The 18326-nt window shown below is 46.5% G+C and overlaps 1 protein-coding gene across 1 annotated transcript in view; it reads right to left on the minus strand.

The window, feature by feature from the left end:
• Window positions 1-18326, minus strand: part of Hlcs (holocarboxylase synthetase) — a 224836-nt gene that overhangs the window by 182128 nt on the left and 24382 nt on the right. Inside the window, exons 5-6 of the mRNA XM_004634396.2 lie at window positions 17387-18314; window positions 13842-14024 (exon numbers count right to left, since the gene is read on the minus strand). Coding sequence (XP_004634453.2) covers window positions 13842-14024; window positions 17387-18314 — 1111 coding nt within the window. The remainder of the gene's footprint in view (window positions 1-13841; window positions 14025-17386; window positions 18315-18326) is intronic.

Below are 18326 nucleotides of genomic sequence, written 5' to 3' on the forward strand. Positions count from 1 at the left end.
GGTGGGCTGAGCTGGCCACACACACACACACAAATAAAAATTTTAAAAATAATACTAATAATATAAAATAGTGTACCTCTGATGGGCCCTAGAGGCAGCTGCTAATCTCTATGCCTCTGCCCCAAATGCAGCTTTCAGCAGTGACTTGTGATGAGGGGGTTCATTCAGGTCATATTTTACTAGAAATTACAAATTTTAAGCATTCTTTTAAGCCTTAAAAAATACTTAAAACAAGCTGTTTGTGGCGGCTCACGTGTATAATCCTAGCACTCAGGAGCCTGAAGCAGGAAGATCTGGGTTTCTTGTTTTTGTTTTTTGTTTTCCCTGCACCAGGGATTGAACTCAAAACCTCGTGCTTGATAAGCAGGTACTTATACCACTGAGTCAGCTCCCTGGCCCCTTGAAGCAGGAAGATAAGTATGAGTTCAAAGCCAGACTGCAAGACCCTGTCTAAAAAAAAAAAAAAAAAAAAAAAAAAGAGGAAAGAAAAAAATAAAGAGATTGTTTTGTTTTAACACTCAGGGAGCATGGGTGCCTGCACAAAGCGGGGCAACCGTGGTCTGCTTGTTCACACAGCCCCTGAGGGTGCTAGCTTCCTCCCACTGGACGCTGGGAGTGCACACTGTAACACAAACAACTGTTCACTGTGGCCAAAGTGAAGTGCTAGGCTTCACAAAGAATCAAAGAATGTTCTGGACTTCGGGGCCTGAACAGTACAGATTCACACATCCCACGAGATGTGAATGGAGGACCATTTGCAGGCCAGAGGAAGGGGAGGGAGGAAAAGCCGTGAGCTCCCAGACCACTCTCCATAAGGTGTGCTTGCTCTCGGCCACCAGAGAACAATCTGGAAACAATCTTGGGCAGCTGCTCTCATCAACAAACTGTTTATTGTAAGAAAGTGGCTGGGTCAAAGGCTAAACATCAACCTGAACCGAAAGCATACAGAACAAAAATCAATACCGTCCCGCAAAGAAGCCCAGGCCTTGGCATGCAGAAGAGCAAGGGGAGAACCCAAACTCAGTTCTACAAGGGTGGGAGTTAGAACAGCCTGTGAATTTCAACACACACTATTGTTCTGCATGTTGTTGCAACTGGGTGCTTACTGTTTATTTCACACTGGCTGTATAAGAACAGCTAAATACTGCGCTGAAAAGAGAAAGAAGTCCAACATCCTTTCACTTCCCCCAAAATCTTAGCAGTGGTTTAGAAGTGCACACCGCCTCACACTTGTTTAACAGGGCTAAAATACTCATCCACACTGCATGGGCTGTAGAGCCCTTCTTTAACCACTCGAACTGGAGCGGGAAGGCTGATCAGCCAGGTGGTTTTTTCAGGAAGGAATTGTCATAGGTGTAACAGGGGTCTTATGCCTACACTTTCACATAGAGAGCTCTTCCCTCTCAGGGACACACGCTGTAGTCACAGATGAGAGATGCCATATGCCTGCTCTCTAGAGGAACAGGTAGGAACAGACGAAACAGACAGCTGTGCAGGGGAACAGTGACTGCATGGCAGTTCCCTGTACAACTTACTCTGTATATTTGAAATGATCTATTAAATGCTTGCTTTTACTTATGTACACAGAGTAAGAGTTCCTACAAAATTAGGGGGAAAAAGTTTTCTTAAATATAAGAAAAATATTAACCTACTAGGACAAAGGCATGAATGACCCCCACGGGAACATATACTGACATACACCACAGTGTCGCCAGATGTCCCATATGACTGGCTTCCAACAGTGTCCGAAGCAGAGCTGTTATCAGAGCCTCCCTGGAGAAACAAAAAGGAACACTCTCTGCCTACCCACGGCATTTGCAGCTCACCAGCCAGATTCTGCCATGGAAATGGGACCATAAAACAGCACCCAATAAGAAGAAGGGGTACAGCTCGGGGGCAGAGCATTTGCCCAGCACCACACACATACACACACACCAAAAAAAACCTGTAAAACATGAAGTTGCCATACAGAAAATATCATAATGTTTAACTTCACTATGGAACGTAAGAACACAAGTGAGCTGCTCAGAAAACCCAACTCAAAAAAGGAAGATACAAAGTTTTTAAAGTAGACAATCTAGTATACAAACTTTGAAAATGAAACTTCTTCTGTAAAGCTGAGGCTGCTCTATACTGCACTGATAATTCCTCACCTGAAACGAAAGTTAATTTGAGAAAGAGACTGACATAAGTAAAATTAAGCAGAAAGCAAAATATTATTTTGTTGTGTTACTTATGAGACTGTATCTATCAGTGATTTCAATTTGTTCCAGCATAAGAACAAAAGTAGCAATCATTATGAATTCTTAGAAAAGGATGCATTTAAGGGAACTGCATAAAGGGTTAAAAGAAATGTTATTTTAGTCTGATCGCTTTTCTGAGACCAGTATAAATCCTAGAGATCCACAAAAGAAGAGAAAGGTCAGCTTGTCCTCCCGACACTGTTCCCAAAAGAACAAGAGAGTTCCGTAGCACAGGTTTGGTGACAGAAAAAGCCATCTTTCTGACAAGTGCACAGCCAGCCAGCCTGAGATGTCATCCCTGACCCCTATACTGTTGAAGAATATGCACAAACGGGAACCTGCGCAATTACAGACTTTTCTATGGACCAAAAAGCTGCAAAAAAAGAAACCAAGTACATCAAGGTTGACAATGGGAAATAATAATCCACGGTAATAATCTGGGTAATTCTAGGCAGAAAGAATCTGGTTCTACCCCCTTAAAGATTAACCATGATTTTTTAATTTATGAAATCACTATTTCACATTCTTTTCAAAAGCTGTATTTCCATACAGAGACTAAAAATGGGAAGGAGTAATCTGACTCAAACATTACACAATGTATACCTATTTCAAAACATCATATGGAACTCCATAAATATGTATAATTTTTATGTTTATGTATTAATCGCTTCCACTTTCAAAAATGGGAAGCGAAATTAATGGTGCTATCAGTCACTTATTCTCCAATAACTGCTGTATGCTATATTCATTTTTGTTCAAAGAAGAGACTCACCAGATTCTTTTCTAAGACCACAGCAAAATAAATCTTTGCAAGCATTGTTGAAGCACAGTCCCTTTTAATTTTAATCTTTCAAACTTTCACTGTGTACACAGGATGCAAGCCGCTTTAGGCCACAACTTTTCACAGCCTGGTGCTCAGCGGGCTGATTTGTTCTCGCAGCCTCGCCCTGGCCCAGGGGTGGCCCCGCTCTGCTCACACCCACAACACGGTTCCAGGCTGGGCTGTGTCCCAGACCACGGCTATAGCACCTCCACCCTTCCCTGTACCCCATCTCCCTGCACAAACCTGCATCCACACGACAAAACATTACACAGTGACAACTCTAGTGTGTCATCGGGAAGTTACGGTTCCTTTGCAGCAGAAACCTCAGCTCCTGCAATCTGCGTCTTCTCATCTTCCGGGTCAATGTGAAAAAGACTATTCCACAAAATCAGGTGTCACTGAAGCAAGGCTATATTCTCCTATACTCTTACTTAAGTCAGAAATATCAATTTAAATAAATTGGGAAGGGGCTGAAATTTTTAAAATTCAAATGCCACTGAATAGTATCAAGGAAAACAAATATCCTAGGGGCTGGAGATACTGCTCAGCGGCAGAGCACTAGCCTGGCTTGTACAAGGTGCTGGGCTCCAGCACCAGCACGACAAGAACAAAAAGCCATGTGCTCAGTTGAGAGAGTGGGGTTTACGCTCGAGGATTTTTCTGTGAAGGACATTTCCCCCACAATCCATAAGAACCAAAATTACAGAGTTTAGCTCCAATACTCCACCTTTCTTAAAAATGTATTTATTTTAATTGACCAAAATCATAGATATTAAAAAATATATAGATATTTATGGTGTCTGTTCCAATGCTTTGATTGGTATTTGCACACACTTGTGGAATGGAAATCCCAACATTTCTTCCATTCATTATACTACTAAACCAAAGCCTAGAAACACTTCGAAAGGAAAAACACCTGCTCCCCAGGCAGTAGGAGCCTTTGGAAGGGTGTGCGAGGCCCACGGTACCTGGAGACACAGCACACATCCCCACTCACGTCAGAGACCTGCTAGGTGGCAAACGACACCCCCTCTTTCCCTGCAGGAGGGGGCCCACTGGACTAACAGTACATCTCCCTTTCCTCACAAAAAAACGGGCCTGTGCAACCCCCATCACCACCGAGCCGTGACCCAGCCAGCGGCGCCTGCACCCTGTGCTCTCAAGCCTTCCCACTGGGATGGAAGAAACTGCTGCCCGCATGGGAAGCTCCTAAAACCCCGTCCACGTTTGCCCTGTGCATTCGAAAAACAACAGTCTTGAATGATTAGCGTGAACAGAAACAATGTGCTCCCGACTCCAATTCCCATCCCCAGATCTGAAGGGAACATTTTTCAAATGGCACTCCAGGCTTGGACCCCAGCATTCCTGAAGGCAGCCCACAAGCTCTTGCTTGTGCATAGAGAACCTGGCCCGCGCGGTTTGCCTGTCACCACAGAACCTAGCCACCAGGCCACTCCAATCCTGTCCCTGGCCCTCCACCTGACCGTGTCCTCTGACCAGGTACCAGGACCAGTGTGAACTTACTCCCCAGCATACATGCTTTGGGCCTGGGAGACAAAACTCTGCTCCTAAGAATGTTCCAAGCCTTCCCAGAGACAGCTTCAGTCGACTTCTCAGGAGTGACCCCACAATCCATGCGCACTCACACATGGCAGCGATTACGGAGCTGGTATAGAAGACACAAAGCATTTGGGCTTGGGGGATTTTTTATTGCAAAAGAGCCTGTTTCCCATCCACAAATTTGTGACTGTGTGAAGGGTGGTTATAAATAGTCTCAAGAAATAAAACCATGCTTGCAGATAGCATACCCTCCTAAGAAAAGCAGTGCTGGGCACAACGTCCCTTCAGTCCCCAGACCTGGCTGCCCTAACCCCAGATCCCAAGACAGACACCAAAAACATGAAGAAAAACTAACTTTATAGCTAAGCAAAGTAAAAATGGAAGACAAATGAAGTTGCACATGTCTCTGTCTCCCTCGAGCGTTCCTGATGCCCACCTTGGTCGTAACCCCAGAGTGTAGACTCCACAGAAGCACTGGGGACAGGTCAGCAAATGCCAGGTCACACAGTAGCTGAAAAGCCTTCTCCCTCCCAAAGACGCAATACTGAAAAAGGAAGCTAAGGAAAACACCCCACATATTATTTCTTCCCCCACTCAATGTCAAAAAGTATCATGTCACCTCTTGCTGTGGGTATTATGTCTGGTAACGGGAAGTCAGTCAAAACGAACAAAAAGGTTCTAGTTTTGGACAAGGGCGAAGGGAAAAAAATAAAGGAGAAAAAGAAGTATATGAAAGACCCTTAAAAACATCCACAGCTATAAAAGCTTTTAAATGTTTGCTTTAATCTGCCAGCTGCTCCTGGCCGTGCAGTGCTGTAAAGGAGCCGCCGCAGACCGTGGCGGCCGCGTCAGGAGCTATTCAGAGCGCACCTGGACGGCCGACTCGCTAATCTGGAGCTCCAGAAATGATGTTTTAATGACATCTTAGAGAAATGCTAGAGAACACCATCCTGCTGTACACTCAGATTCAGAACTAGAACGAAAGGTAGGAGAGGATTCCGCGTCAGACACTATGCTAAAAAATCTCTCGCAAGGATGTTGCTTTTAACGGAGAAGTCCGATTGACCCAGGAGAAAAACATGCCAGCCTCCGTGTCATTCTAGAACCCAGGCTCTAGGCTGAGGATGCAGCCCAGCGGGGCAGCCAGAGGAACTAGGGCTGATCCCCAGTGCCAAAAGATATAAATAAGCCCGCCAGCTTCCTCTCTCACGGCTAAGGGCCCCTCATTGGCTTTGTCCTATTCGGGCCGCTCTGACTTCCACAGGAGATGGTGATGTCTATAGAAGGGCTCAGCTAACTAGCACATGACACAAAGACAAGACATTCTGTCCAGCTTTCCAGGATCTTCCACAGCACAGGGCTACACTCAGCAAGTCCTCCAATGTTTACGAAGGGCCGACTACGGGAGTGAGGACCATGTTTCCGCATAAAGCAAACTATCTTCTGGGCATAGTAATGCACATCTGTAATCCCCCCATTATTCCAGCAATCAGGAGGCTGAAGAAGAAAGATCACCACAATTTTGAAAGCAGGCTGGATTACACAGTGAGATCAAGTCTGAAGAACACAGCAAGATCCTGTCTCAAAAACCCAAAAAATAAATACAAATTTAAAATATAAAGCAAACAGTATCAGAGAAGTAATCCCCATTTCACTGTAGATATGCACAGCAAAATGATCATGTGGATGTCTTAAACATGGATAACAAAAACTAAATTTTAAAAAAAAAAAAAAAAAAACCAATTCCCTGAGCAGAAGGGCACAATACTTAATTTTGACCCATTTATAAATACCGAAATTTCCCCTTCCCGACAATACTTGTTTTTTGAGGGAGGAAAAAAAGTGTTGTAGAGAAGTTTGGGAGGAATGCAAATGAAACACCCTAACTCATTTTTGTTTTGAACATATATTAGCCACGCCACAACTCCCACTCTACGGAGCCTGTGCATGTCCACAGCACGCCGAGTCCCCCCGTTCCTTTAATAACAAACTCGCTTGTCACTTATAGTTACCGTTACATCTTGATCCCAAGGGTCAAGTAACCAGACACCCCCACACAAGCCTGCCAGAAGTCTAGCCAGCTTCTATTTCTCAGGTCGCCTACACATCGTTAGCTCCTAGCCACAATGAATGCCCAAAAGAATCCAGAGATTTTTCATTTCGAAGGGAAGGAAACTTCATGTTCCCCAGGTTACAAGCAGAAAGCTAGGCTAGAGGGGCCCCCACAAGACAGCCCAGTTCCCCAAGAGCAACATGACCCACCATCCTGGGGAGTTTGATATCTAAAGGACCCTGGCAGGTGACTCTGGGTGGAAACAGCACTGTTCCCATGACAGGTCCAGGACCCAGCCAGTCCCAGTCAACCAGCAGGGGGTCCTCAAGACCCCTGATGCGGAGCTGCAGGCCCTCCTCCGTGCTCTGTCTCATGCTTTGTCTCGGGTGGAAAGCAAGTGAAAACAAAAGCAGAGAAATCGAAACAAGATGGCCAGTTTCCAAATCGGGGAAGAACTATTTTTTCTTCTTTTTTTTTTCATTTATGTATTTGGTACAGGGTCTCACAAAGTAGCTTGGACTAGCATAATTGTCCTGTTTTCAGCCTCCCCAGTGCTGGGATTACAGTGTATACTACCATGCTTGGACTAGTTCGCTGGCTCAGCTTGCCCTGGGGGCAGGGCCGGCGCAGCATGCGGGACCAGGCATCAACCCTGGTCCCTGTGCTTGCCAAAGCAGGCACTTAGTCCACTGAGCTATCTCTCTGGCCCTTATATTTTTTTCTAGAAACCTATTTTTTTTTTTTTTAAGATAGGGTCTCAACATGTAGCCCAGAATGGCCCCAAAACTCACAGTGATCCTCTTGCCTAGCCTCCTAAGTGCTGTAATTACAGGCATGTGACACCATGCCCAGTTAAAATTAAATTTTATACAAAATAAATGTATTATAATTTCCTATAAAACATCAAGGAATTACGTTCTTTTTAGTGTTCTGCAAGGGAAAGACTGTAGCTTTTCTATAAAACTGTTAACCCTCAGAATTGCAATCAAGCCAGTGTGGTGGCACATACCTATAATCCCAGCACTAAGGTGGCACAGGCAGATACCTGCTAAGTCCTTGTCATCCCCCAATAGTGGGACACCCCCAGGCCACCCCATAGTATCCTCCATAACACTTTGTGCCAACAGTGCAGCTTACCCACCTCTCCTTCCAATGAGGCCTACAGAAAGGAAGCTATGGGAGAAAGAGGTTCCATCTTTTTCTTTTTTTTTTTTTTTTTTTTTTGGTGGAACTGGGGATTAAACTCAGGCCCTTGTGCTTGCCAAGCAAGCGTTTATTCTACTGAGCTGTCTCCCAGGCCCCAGAAGTTTGTTTTAGACAGGGTTTCACTATGCAGTTCAGGCCGATCTTGAACTCACTGTGTCATTCAGGCTGGCCTCAAACTCACAGTGATCCTCCTGCCTTGGTGTCTTAAGTGCTGGAATTAAAGGCGTGGCCACCACAACTGGGTATTTTGTAGTTTTTAATAACTTCTTTGGCTCACTATAAAAAACAACATAGCTGAGGGTGGTGGCATACACCTGTAATCCCAGCACTCTGGAGGCTGAGGCAGGAGCATCATGGGGAGTTTGAGACCAGCCTGGGCTACAAAATGAGCTCAAGGCTAGCCTGAACTGCACAGCAAGACCTTGGGTTTTTTTGTTTGTTTAAAAAAAAAAAACATTCACTACAGACAATCTAGAAAATACAAAGAAAGTTTTAAAGAATTATCACAATCACCATTAAGTCCACCACCAAAAATACCTGCTATCTGTACTATATTTCCTTCTGGTCTTGCTGGGTTTGTTTTTCTTTTCTTTAAATGTATTTGGTACAGGGTCTCACTACGCAGCTTGGACTCGTAGTGATCCTCCTGTTTTCAGCCTCCCCAGCACTGGGATTACAGGCATGAGCCACCATGCAGGGACTTGGTCCCTGACTCAGAGTGCCCCTGGCTTTCTGGTCTCGTTTCTATGTTTTTGGTTTTTTGTTTATTTTTTGGTACCAGAAATCAAACTCAGGACCTTGCGCTTGCCACACAAGCACTGTGCCAATGTGCTATATCCCCAGCCCTGGCCTTGTTTCTATGGGCAGAGACACATGGTGTATGTGTGTTCACGGGTCTTGTGGTTTAACATACCGGAACTCTGCTGGGGCCTGACTTTCCATCCTGCCCCTGGGAGGCTGAATTACACATGAAGACACCAGCCAGAGAAGAAACTGCTTGGCCTCCCAGAGCCTGGACCTCAGCAGACCTTGTTTCTTCTTCCTGTCATGCATGGTGACGCGACAAAGTCATATATGATGGGATTTTACTGCCAGTGTCACATGCTGCTGTGGTGCTCAGGTACCTGCGAATGCCTCAGAACGCGGCCCGGGCAAACGCCAGGAGCCAACTGAGCGCTGGGTGAGCTTTTCCTCCTTGAGATGCGGTAGTTTCCTTCCTGCTGGCATTACGGTAAAAACAAAGCACATAGGTGCTCCATATATCCATGGCCCTCACTTCGAAGAGCTGCATCGAGGCTCCAAACTGTATAAACACAGCTAGTGTGTGGTGAAAGTATTTGGATAATTCTTGGATTTATTTTGTTCTTTCATATCCTGCACTATAACAGGATCTAGTACACAGCAAATGTGGAATAAACAATGAATATTATGAACTGTGACTTTTAAATCATTTTTACAGACCCAAAAGAAAGTGCCACCAATATAACGGGAAACTTCAAAACTGTACCATGTAACACTGAAATAGCTCAAAAGAGCAAGTTTAGTGTACCACACAGCTTAGCCAGCAGCGACACCTTGTGGTAAGACCTTTGATTTCCAGCAGCAGGGTATTTTACATAAAGCAAGAAACAAAGTGGCCTTGGACACCAGAGCCACCACCGGCAGGTGATGAGGAGTCTAGCAGATGAGACCTCTTAACTCTTAATGTAACTTAATTCTGTGGCAATCAATGGGATCTACCAAGTGTGACTGCAGGAAGGAAAACCGAATAAAAGGCACAACCCGATTCTACTGCTCACCTCTGCGGTCGATGTCTACAAATGTGGCCAACAGCACAGGAACCAGGAGGTATCCTGAACAGTCAGGGTCAGCCTGAGGATGAACCCAAGAGAAACCCTGTCCAACAGCCTCTGAGAGGACCATCTCAGTCAGGGAGTACTTATGTTCAAATCTATGAGCACGCTAATCCTCTGCTCCAGGAAAACACAGTATCTAAGACTGCTGACATTTCCTTCTGTAGCCCCTCCAAGGTTTTCTAAGAGGAGTTAATAAATACTAAGACATGGAGAGAAGCTGCGTGTGTGGTTCAATGCATGAGACCATGTTCAATCCCCAGGACCACAAAAAGAAAGAAAAAGAAAACTGGAAATGCATATGCACAGCGAGCATACACACACTTCTTTGGTTCCTCAAGGCAGGCAGAGTGGCACGACAGGGAAGCCAGGCACACCAGCAAAGCAAGCAGGGAGCTGGGCTGGAAGTGACTTTCCCAAGGCGGGTATGTAAGCAGGGTTCTGTGGACAAGCCTGTGAAGCACATAGCAAATACCTGCTTTTGTCCAGCCTGGCACTTGATTCAAGCACATCGTGTATGAGCAAAGCCCTCTTCCCCCGTGGATCAGTAAGGAAATATAGATCTCCCCATACCTTGGCTGCCCCAAGCCATTTACAGAACTGGAAACACAACAACTCCAAGTTCTGTTGTGTAATTTCCTGTAGAGAGACCTCCAAGCCCAAGCTTCAAGCCTGCAGACCACACCCACCTGCAAGCCCACCTCAAAAGCCAAGGCTCCGACACGCCTGCCCGCAGGAAAGCAACAACTGGAGGTGACATCTTCCTCTCCAGGTCTCTGTTCCCCCACACACCCCCATCCAGCATGGTTAGGACACAGACCGCTGGCCCGGCCAGCTGGGCAGGGGTCCTCTCCCCTTCTGCCCCCCACCCCCAGAGCAGCCAGGGTCAGGCACAGCCCCCAGCAACCAGTGACCTGACCCACACACTACCCGCAAGCCACAGCACTACGGCCTGGCTCTACGCTGGTAGCTTCATAAGCCACAGCTTCTATTAACTGAACACACAGAACAGAAAGTAAAGGATGAGAATTGAGTTCCTGACATGGAAGCAAACAAAAATTACACTGTGAACTCCCAAGAGCATTCATCAAACAGTGTAGGGCCGGCAAGATAGCCCAGCGGACTAGGCACCTGCTTAGGCAGGCTCGGCCGAGCACAGGGGCTGCGGTCCAATCCCCAGCTCCACACGCTCCACCAGCCCTCGCCCTAGGGCAGGCTGAGCCAGCCACACACACCACACACACACACACACACACACACACACGTGTAAACTGCCTAAAAACAGGGCAACAAGAATGTTTCTTAATTTGAACAACACATTAATAACAATTATAATAAAAGTTACCCATTACTTTATTATTGGTTTTAAAAATGGAAATATTATCTTTAGTCTTTCTGACTAGGTACCAAGCCATTGTTAGGAACATTCTATATTTTTTAACTCATTCAACCTCCCAACAACCTAAGAATAATAAAAATAACAACACTATTGCTGGGTGTGATGAAACACACTTGTAATCCAGAACCTGTGAAGCTGAGGAAGAACTGTTGTGAGTTCAAGGCCAGCCTGAACTACAAAGTGAGACTCTGTCTAAAAAAAAAAGATACCATTATTATTTAAATAATACAAAGGCCAGGGAGATAGCTCAGTAGCATAAGCACTTGCCTGGCAAGTGCAGTGTCCTGAGTTCAATCCCCAGTACTGCAATAAATAAATAAATAAATAAAAATAAAAATAAAGAATACAATTTGCATAGAATCTTCACATGTATGATTTCATCTAGTCCTCCATTAATCCTACAAGGCATCTCCCACACTTCTTTCGGCACCAGGGGAGTATACTGCACCGAGCCAGCATCACACTCTGTCTACTTCTGGAAGCTGAGCTCACCCAGGAGCATGCAGAATCTGAAAGACAAGGCCTCCTCTGCAGAGGGCAGGGGTAAGGGTGTGCTCTCTTCTCCACCAGGGAAAGCAGGGCTGTGGCTGGGCAGGGACTCCCGGATGACTGAGAATTTGCTGAGACTACCCAGCTATACCATTCCACTCACAAGTCTGCCTGTTACAGGGAGACAGCAAAAAGGGACAGACAGGACAATTTGTCACAAGGACTAGAAAACTGACATCGTGTCAGGGTGAGGGGATTAGCAAGAACCCACACCTGCAGGACCTGCACTTGCCCAAAGCCAGCTATCAATCACAGGCAGCTCAGGCACACCACAGCCTCTAGGGATGGTTTCCCTACAGGAGCGGGAGTAGCCAGACACTGAAGTCCTGAACACTCTGGCCACAAGGTGGCAGACGTGATCACAGCTGAAACAAGTGATTTCTATCTCCAAAGATTACTGAGAAAAGCCCAATCAAGACAACTGACTGATTTTTTTTTAGTTCTTTATATATTCTAGATAGAAGGCCTTTGCCTGAGTGATTGCTGATTAAGATTTTTTTTTCCAATTTGTGGGTTGTCCTTTCACTCTGTTGGTGATTTCTTTTGACTAGCAGAAATTTCTCAATGAGATGAGACCCCAGTTGTTTAAAATATTTCCCATGCCATTTGGTTTTTGTTCATGAACTCTCTTCTCTGTCTACTGCTATGTCTTCAACCTTCAACCTTCTTAGGTTGTCTATGTCATTTCCTCCTACTTCCTCTTCCAGTACATTTAATGTTTCTGTTTTAATGTTTAGATCTTTAATCCATTTTGACACTAGTTTAGTGCACAGCGATAGACTGGGGGTCTAATTTTAGTTTTTGGCATGTGGAGAGCAATATGTAATACAAAAACCATGGCTGGATACCTCTCATCTTGGTCTTCTAAATGTATACCATTTCTATCCCCTGTTCTGCCAAAAGAAAATAATAAAAATAAAAATAAAATGTATACCATTTCTAATGTCTTATCAATTATTACTATACTCTCTTTAAAATAATTCTTTTAAATTATTTTTTTTAAAAAAGACAAGAAAAAAATAAGGTTTATGTAAAGCAAGCATTAATATTCAACTATTGTCCAATTTTGAATAGCTATGTCTGTTAATCTGAGCAACAGGAAAAAAAAATAGGTAATATAACAATTATTGTTAATTTACTATTCTTGTTTTAAAAATCTGTAACATAAACAATGTTGTATGGTACCCTGTTTCTGTCTTTGTTTCTGCTATTTGTTTTTGCTTTTGTTTTTACTCTTCAAAATAAAATAAAATTTTGGAAAAAAAAAAAAAAAAAGACTGGTTTCCCATCAGCTCATGGTCCCCACAGTAGGTCAGTTCCAGCATTCCCCTCCCACGGACACCAAAATCACAAGCTGCACACAGAAAACAATACCTGCTTTGTATTTGCAGGTAACTTACATACAGCCTCGCAAACTCATCTCCACAGGACTGAGAACGCCAAATACGGAGAAACGATATGGAAATAGCTATTGTCCTGTATTGCTTTGGGAATAACAAGAAAGAGGTCTGGCCACACACAATGGCACAGGCCTATAATCCCACCTATTCAGGAGGCTGAGGCAGGAGGATCACAAGCACAAGGCCAGCCTAGGCAATTTAGCAAGACCCCGTCTCCAAATAAAAAATAAAAAAGAGTGGGGAAGTAGCTCAATGACACAGCACTGACTTAGCATATGCAAGCTCCTGGGCTCGAAACACAGAATCTGCACATTTTTAGAGCGCACGCAGTCTTTTTTCGAATGCCTCTGCAGTCTGTGGTGGCAGAGCTCACAGATGTGGAGGGACCACTATACAACAGGGATACTCTTCCCCTCAAATGGGCCATAAGCTGCACATCCAACACCTTCCAGACTCCATGACCAGCCTTCCTCATTGCACGCAAATTCTAAAAATGCTAAAGGCCTTGCACATCAAGACAGTTTCCAAACCCCAGGTCAAAACAGAAATCAAGCCAGGCATGGTGGCGCATGCCTGCACTCCCAGCACTTGTGAGGCTGAGGCAGGAGGACCACTGGGAGTTTGAGACCAGCCTGGGCTACAAAGTGAGCTCAAAGCCAGCCTGAACTACATAGTGAGACCCTGTCTCAAAAAAACAAGACTATTATGGATTAGGTCCTGGGTAGGTACGTGCTCCACGAAGAGCCCAGACTCACCTCGGTGGCTGTCAGTAAGTACAGAGGTGTTAAGGCAGGAGCTTGTCGGGCACCACAGCTTAGGCCCAGGGTGGCCAAGATATCCTTAAGGACTTCATGCCGACTCATGTTGCTTGACTTGAGCAAGTTAAACTCTTCTTGGGTTTGCACTACAGAGGAGCTGGGAGGTAGTTCTAGGTGCACCTGGAGAAAAAGATACATGCGTTTGGTGAATCAGGGATCAGCACAAGCACTAGGAGAAAGTTTCATCAGCCTAGCCTGGTGCTCCCAGAACTCAGGAGGCTGAAGCAGGAGGGTCACTGTAAATTTGAGGCCAACCTGGGCTACATAGAGAGTTTAAAACTACCCTGGATAGTACAAGATCCTCTCTCAAAAAAAGGGGGGTGGAGTTTCATTCCCTGGTTTCTAAGAACTTGACAATGAACTGTTCTCCTTATCAATAGAATATTAACTCTGAACCTGAACATCTGTAAAGTAACACCAAGTAATAATAAAAAAACATTCAAAAGACCAAGGTGGGATCAACCCTGGAGGGTCACCAACCCTTTCCAGGCCTCAACTATCACCCAGCATCCACCTGACCTTGGGCAAGTGGCTCCACTTGGTCCTAAGCTAAAACATTTGAAATGCAGTGGCCTTGAGGCCAGAGCCTCATCCATGTGTGTGGGAAGCAGGAAGCAGGCTCAGGCATGGGGAAGCAAAGGTGCAGCTCCCCTAGCACCGCCCTCATCCGACTGAGTTCCGAGGGTTGGTGTTCCCTGGGTTAAGTCCAGGCTGTGCGATCCAGTTAAAATAAAACTGTTACTGGGTGTGGTGGCACACACCTGTCATCCCAGCACCTGGGAGACTGAGGCAGGAAGATCGCTGCAATTCAAAACTAGTCCAGGCTATACAATAAGTCAATGAGTTCAAAGACAGCCTGAACTACATAGGCAGACCATGCGTGGGAGGGAGGGAGGGAAGGAAGGAAATTAGGAAGGAAGGAAGGAAGGAAGGAAGGAAGGAAGGAAGGAAGGAAGGAAGGAAGGAAGGAAGGAAGGAAGGCAGGCAGGCAGGCAGGCAGGCAGGCAGGCAGGCAGAAACAAAGATTTACTCAGTGACAGAGCACTTGCCTAACATGTGTGAGGCTCTGTGTTAAGCACCCAACACCACTAAAAATAAAAATAAAAAAAGATTTAGGCACTTCTCCAAGGGCAGTGGGAAGAACAGCCACTGTGGCTCTATCTTCGCAGTAGCAGGGACAGAGCAGCATGTGGGGCACATGCAGGGCTGCCCCCGGTTCTCATGGTATTGGGCAGAAGTCTCATAGTCTGCTGGCCCTGTTGTTACCATAGTGACAGCCAATCTCTGTAACCTGACTCCTGGAAACAAAGCTTCTTAACTAAAAGCATCTCCAGCTCCGGACACAGAGACTAGAGAGGACTGGGTAGAGACCTGGGTGCTGCTGAGCACCCTGAAGGGCACAGGCTGTCCACAGAACACCTCGAATCTGTGCTGGCTCTTTCTCTGGACAACTCCTGCCCCAACTCTGGGTCCACAATAATCACATACCAGCACAAAGCTGCAGTGAGTGTGCACTGCACACCTGACCAGCACGCAAGTACAGGGACACTTCCGATTCCCTTTTCTTTATCACCAGCAGGCAGTGCGCTGGCTGGGACACCTCCCCTAGGGTGCAGCTGGTCTCGTCCTTGCAGAGCCTCACCACCGCTTAGGGGTTCCACTGTTACTGGATTTGTCACAAAAATGAAGACTGTGAAATTGAGCAGAGGAAGGGAAACGAAGCAGCCTGTAATCGCATTTCCTGGTTGACCTCAGCACGGTGTCGCAGCAACGCAGGCCTGGGAAGAGACCAGGACCCCTGCCACACAAGTCTGGAAGTCATTTAAAACCCAAATGTTTCCCTAATCTCAGGATCTGACTAGCAAAGCCACGCTGGACTGCCTTTTTCCTGGGCAATACACTGCAGTATCAGATTTTCTGACAGTGACAGGGTCAGTTTAAACAGCACAGCTGTAACTCCAAGAGCTGGACTGCAACGATGCTGAACCAATTTTCGAGTCCAAGTCAGTGTGTCGGGGAAGGTGTTCAAAATTGAAATAGAGCTCTAGGAAATCAGGTTTTTAGGTGGCTTCTCGGAATGCATGGTTGCTATGGGGACCGCACTGCAGTGAGAGGACTAGAGTGGCGATGGGAGGCCTCCCACAGCAGCCGGTGTGGTCTGCAGCCCTGCAAGAAGCCCACGCACAGGGCCACCCTCAGGCCCACATGCCAAACACTAAGCCCCCTCAGCTGCAGCATTAACAAACCTACACAGCACATCAGAAGAACATCTGGCCAGAAAACCAACGGGCTTCGCCTAAGAGGAAGGCTGAAAAGGTGGCACAGGAACTGAAACCAAACAGGAACTATGACGTTCTCTAAGCTGATAAAAAGATCCGGAGGACAAAATGAAATCCAGTGTGTCCATCTCTGCCAGTCTTCCGGGCAAACACCCACATCTCTGACGTCTCACTACACCAACACTAACAAACTCCCTGGGCTTTCAGAGATGACAGTAAACCGTGAGAAAAGCTGAAGATGTCAGACCGGTGACTGCTTCCTCACAAGAAAAGCAAACGGGGAGGGAAGCAGCAGAACCCAAGGACATCCTTCCAGGCAGCGCCCTTTGGCACCTTCCTTCACACCCTTCCACTTTCCCCTACCCAGGTATAAATGCACCATCTCTTCTAAGCCACTTCAACATTCTCTTATTTGGAGTTATTCTCATCAGTTAAGATTTTTTTTTTTTTTTATATTATTTTGGTTTTGGGAAATAAGGTTTTGCTTCATACCCCAGGCTGGCTTTAAATTTGAGATCCTCCTGCTTTAGTCTCCTATGTGCTGGGATTATAGGTATAAGCACTTACAATTTTAAGAGTGATAAATCATAAAAAATTGAGGACAGTTCTGTTGCTGTTATTGCTATTTTTAGTTTAGCTTTGGTTTGGTTTCTAGTTTTTTCAGACAAGGCCTCACTATGTAGTTTAGGCTGGCTTTGGACTCAAACTCACAGTGACCCTCCTGCTTCAGCCTCTCAAGCGCTGGGATTGCAGGTGTGCACCACCACACCCAGCTCTCAAGCATGGTTTTAAACTAAGTACCTCTCCAATCAACTGCAATATTTTATCATGATGTTTGCTGCTGTTTAGAATGACTACCTTAAATCTTTCTATTTCCCATATTAAATAAAGACTTGATATTAACAGCCATGGTATGCTTTGAAGCAAGAAAATAGACTAACATATTTTAGAAAGATTATTATCAGTAAAGACCAAAACAAGAATTTTCTGACTAGTCCTGGGCTAAGTACCAGCAAAAATCCTGTCCCATCCTCCCAGCTTTTGTGTTTTGGTTGGGCAGATTCCCTAAAACCTCCTTCAGCTTTGGAACTCCCAGCCCCAGGCAGAGTAACCCCTGGCTCCAATCCTAACACCTTCACGGGCAGCCTTGTGGGCACCCTCCCTCTGCCAGAGGCCGGGAGCCCAGGGAAGCCCCGTCAGTACCTGGCAAAGAATGGCTTCCCCTCCACGGGCCCCAAAAGGCACTTGCACGATCACCCTGTCCTTGTCCTCGTTCTCTAGGTGGCCCTGCAGCCTGCCAGGGCTAAGTGGTTCTCCAGGGTCCTCCTGGTAGACACAACCACTACTCAGCACACTGAGTTTCACGTTGCCCTGGCCAAGCCTGGAAAACACCAGGTTTTGCACAGTGCTCTGCAGTGCAGCCTTCCTGGTCACCCGCCAGTCACTGAGCAGGAAGCTTGAACACAGGCTCAGCACCTTCCCGCCCTGGGCAAGGTAGGCAGTGAACCTCTGGTACACGTCCTCAGGGATGGGCTCGCTGGTGACAATGACCAACAGCGGGCAGTGGTCCAGCCACGGGTCCCTACGAGCACTGTCCTCCAGCAGTGGGTACAGGAGGTAGCTGTCGGTGTCCACACAGTCTGCCAGGAGGGCCTGAACCTCCTGCAGCCGGCTCGGGGTGTCCCGGGAGCCAGAGCCCATGTAGAGAAGAATATTGGGCGCCTTTGCTACCATGTTGTCTCTCCTGCCTTCACTTTCGGGGCCAAGCCCATTGGAGGTGCTCCTTGGACCACTGCTGGCATCATAGGGGAGTTCGGGGATGTCCTCGGCAGATGCAAACTTCACAGACTCAATTGTGCTGCTCTCCAGCTCCAAACACTCATGGCAGCTGGACAGGTGCAGGTGTCTGTGCTCAGCAGGGCCATGGGGCTCGCTGTCCCCAGCAGCCTCGCTGTCCCCAGCGGGCTCACTGTCCCTGGTGGGCTCTCTGTCCCCAGCAGGCTCACTGTCCCTAGCAGGTTCACCGTCCCTGGTAGGCTCACTGTCCCCAGCAGGCTCGCTGTGCCCAGCAGGTTCACCGTCCCTGGTAGGCTCGCTGTCCCTGGTAGGCTTGCTGTCCTCAGCAGGCTCGCTGTGCCCAGCA

Source organism: Octodon degus, unplaced genomic scaffold, assembly GCF_000260255.1.
Source record: "Octodon degus isolate 3935 unplaced genomic scaffold, OctDeg1.0 scaffold00061, whole genome shotgun sequence".
Classification (NCBI taxonomy): Eukaryota; Metazoa; Chordata; class Mammalia; order Rodentia; family Octodontidae; genus Octodon; species Octodon degus.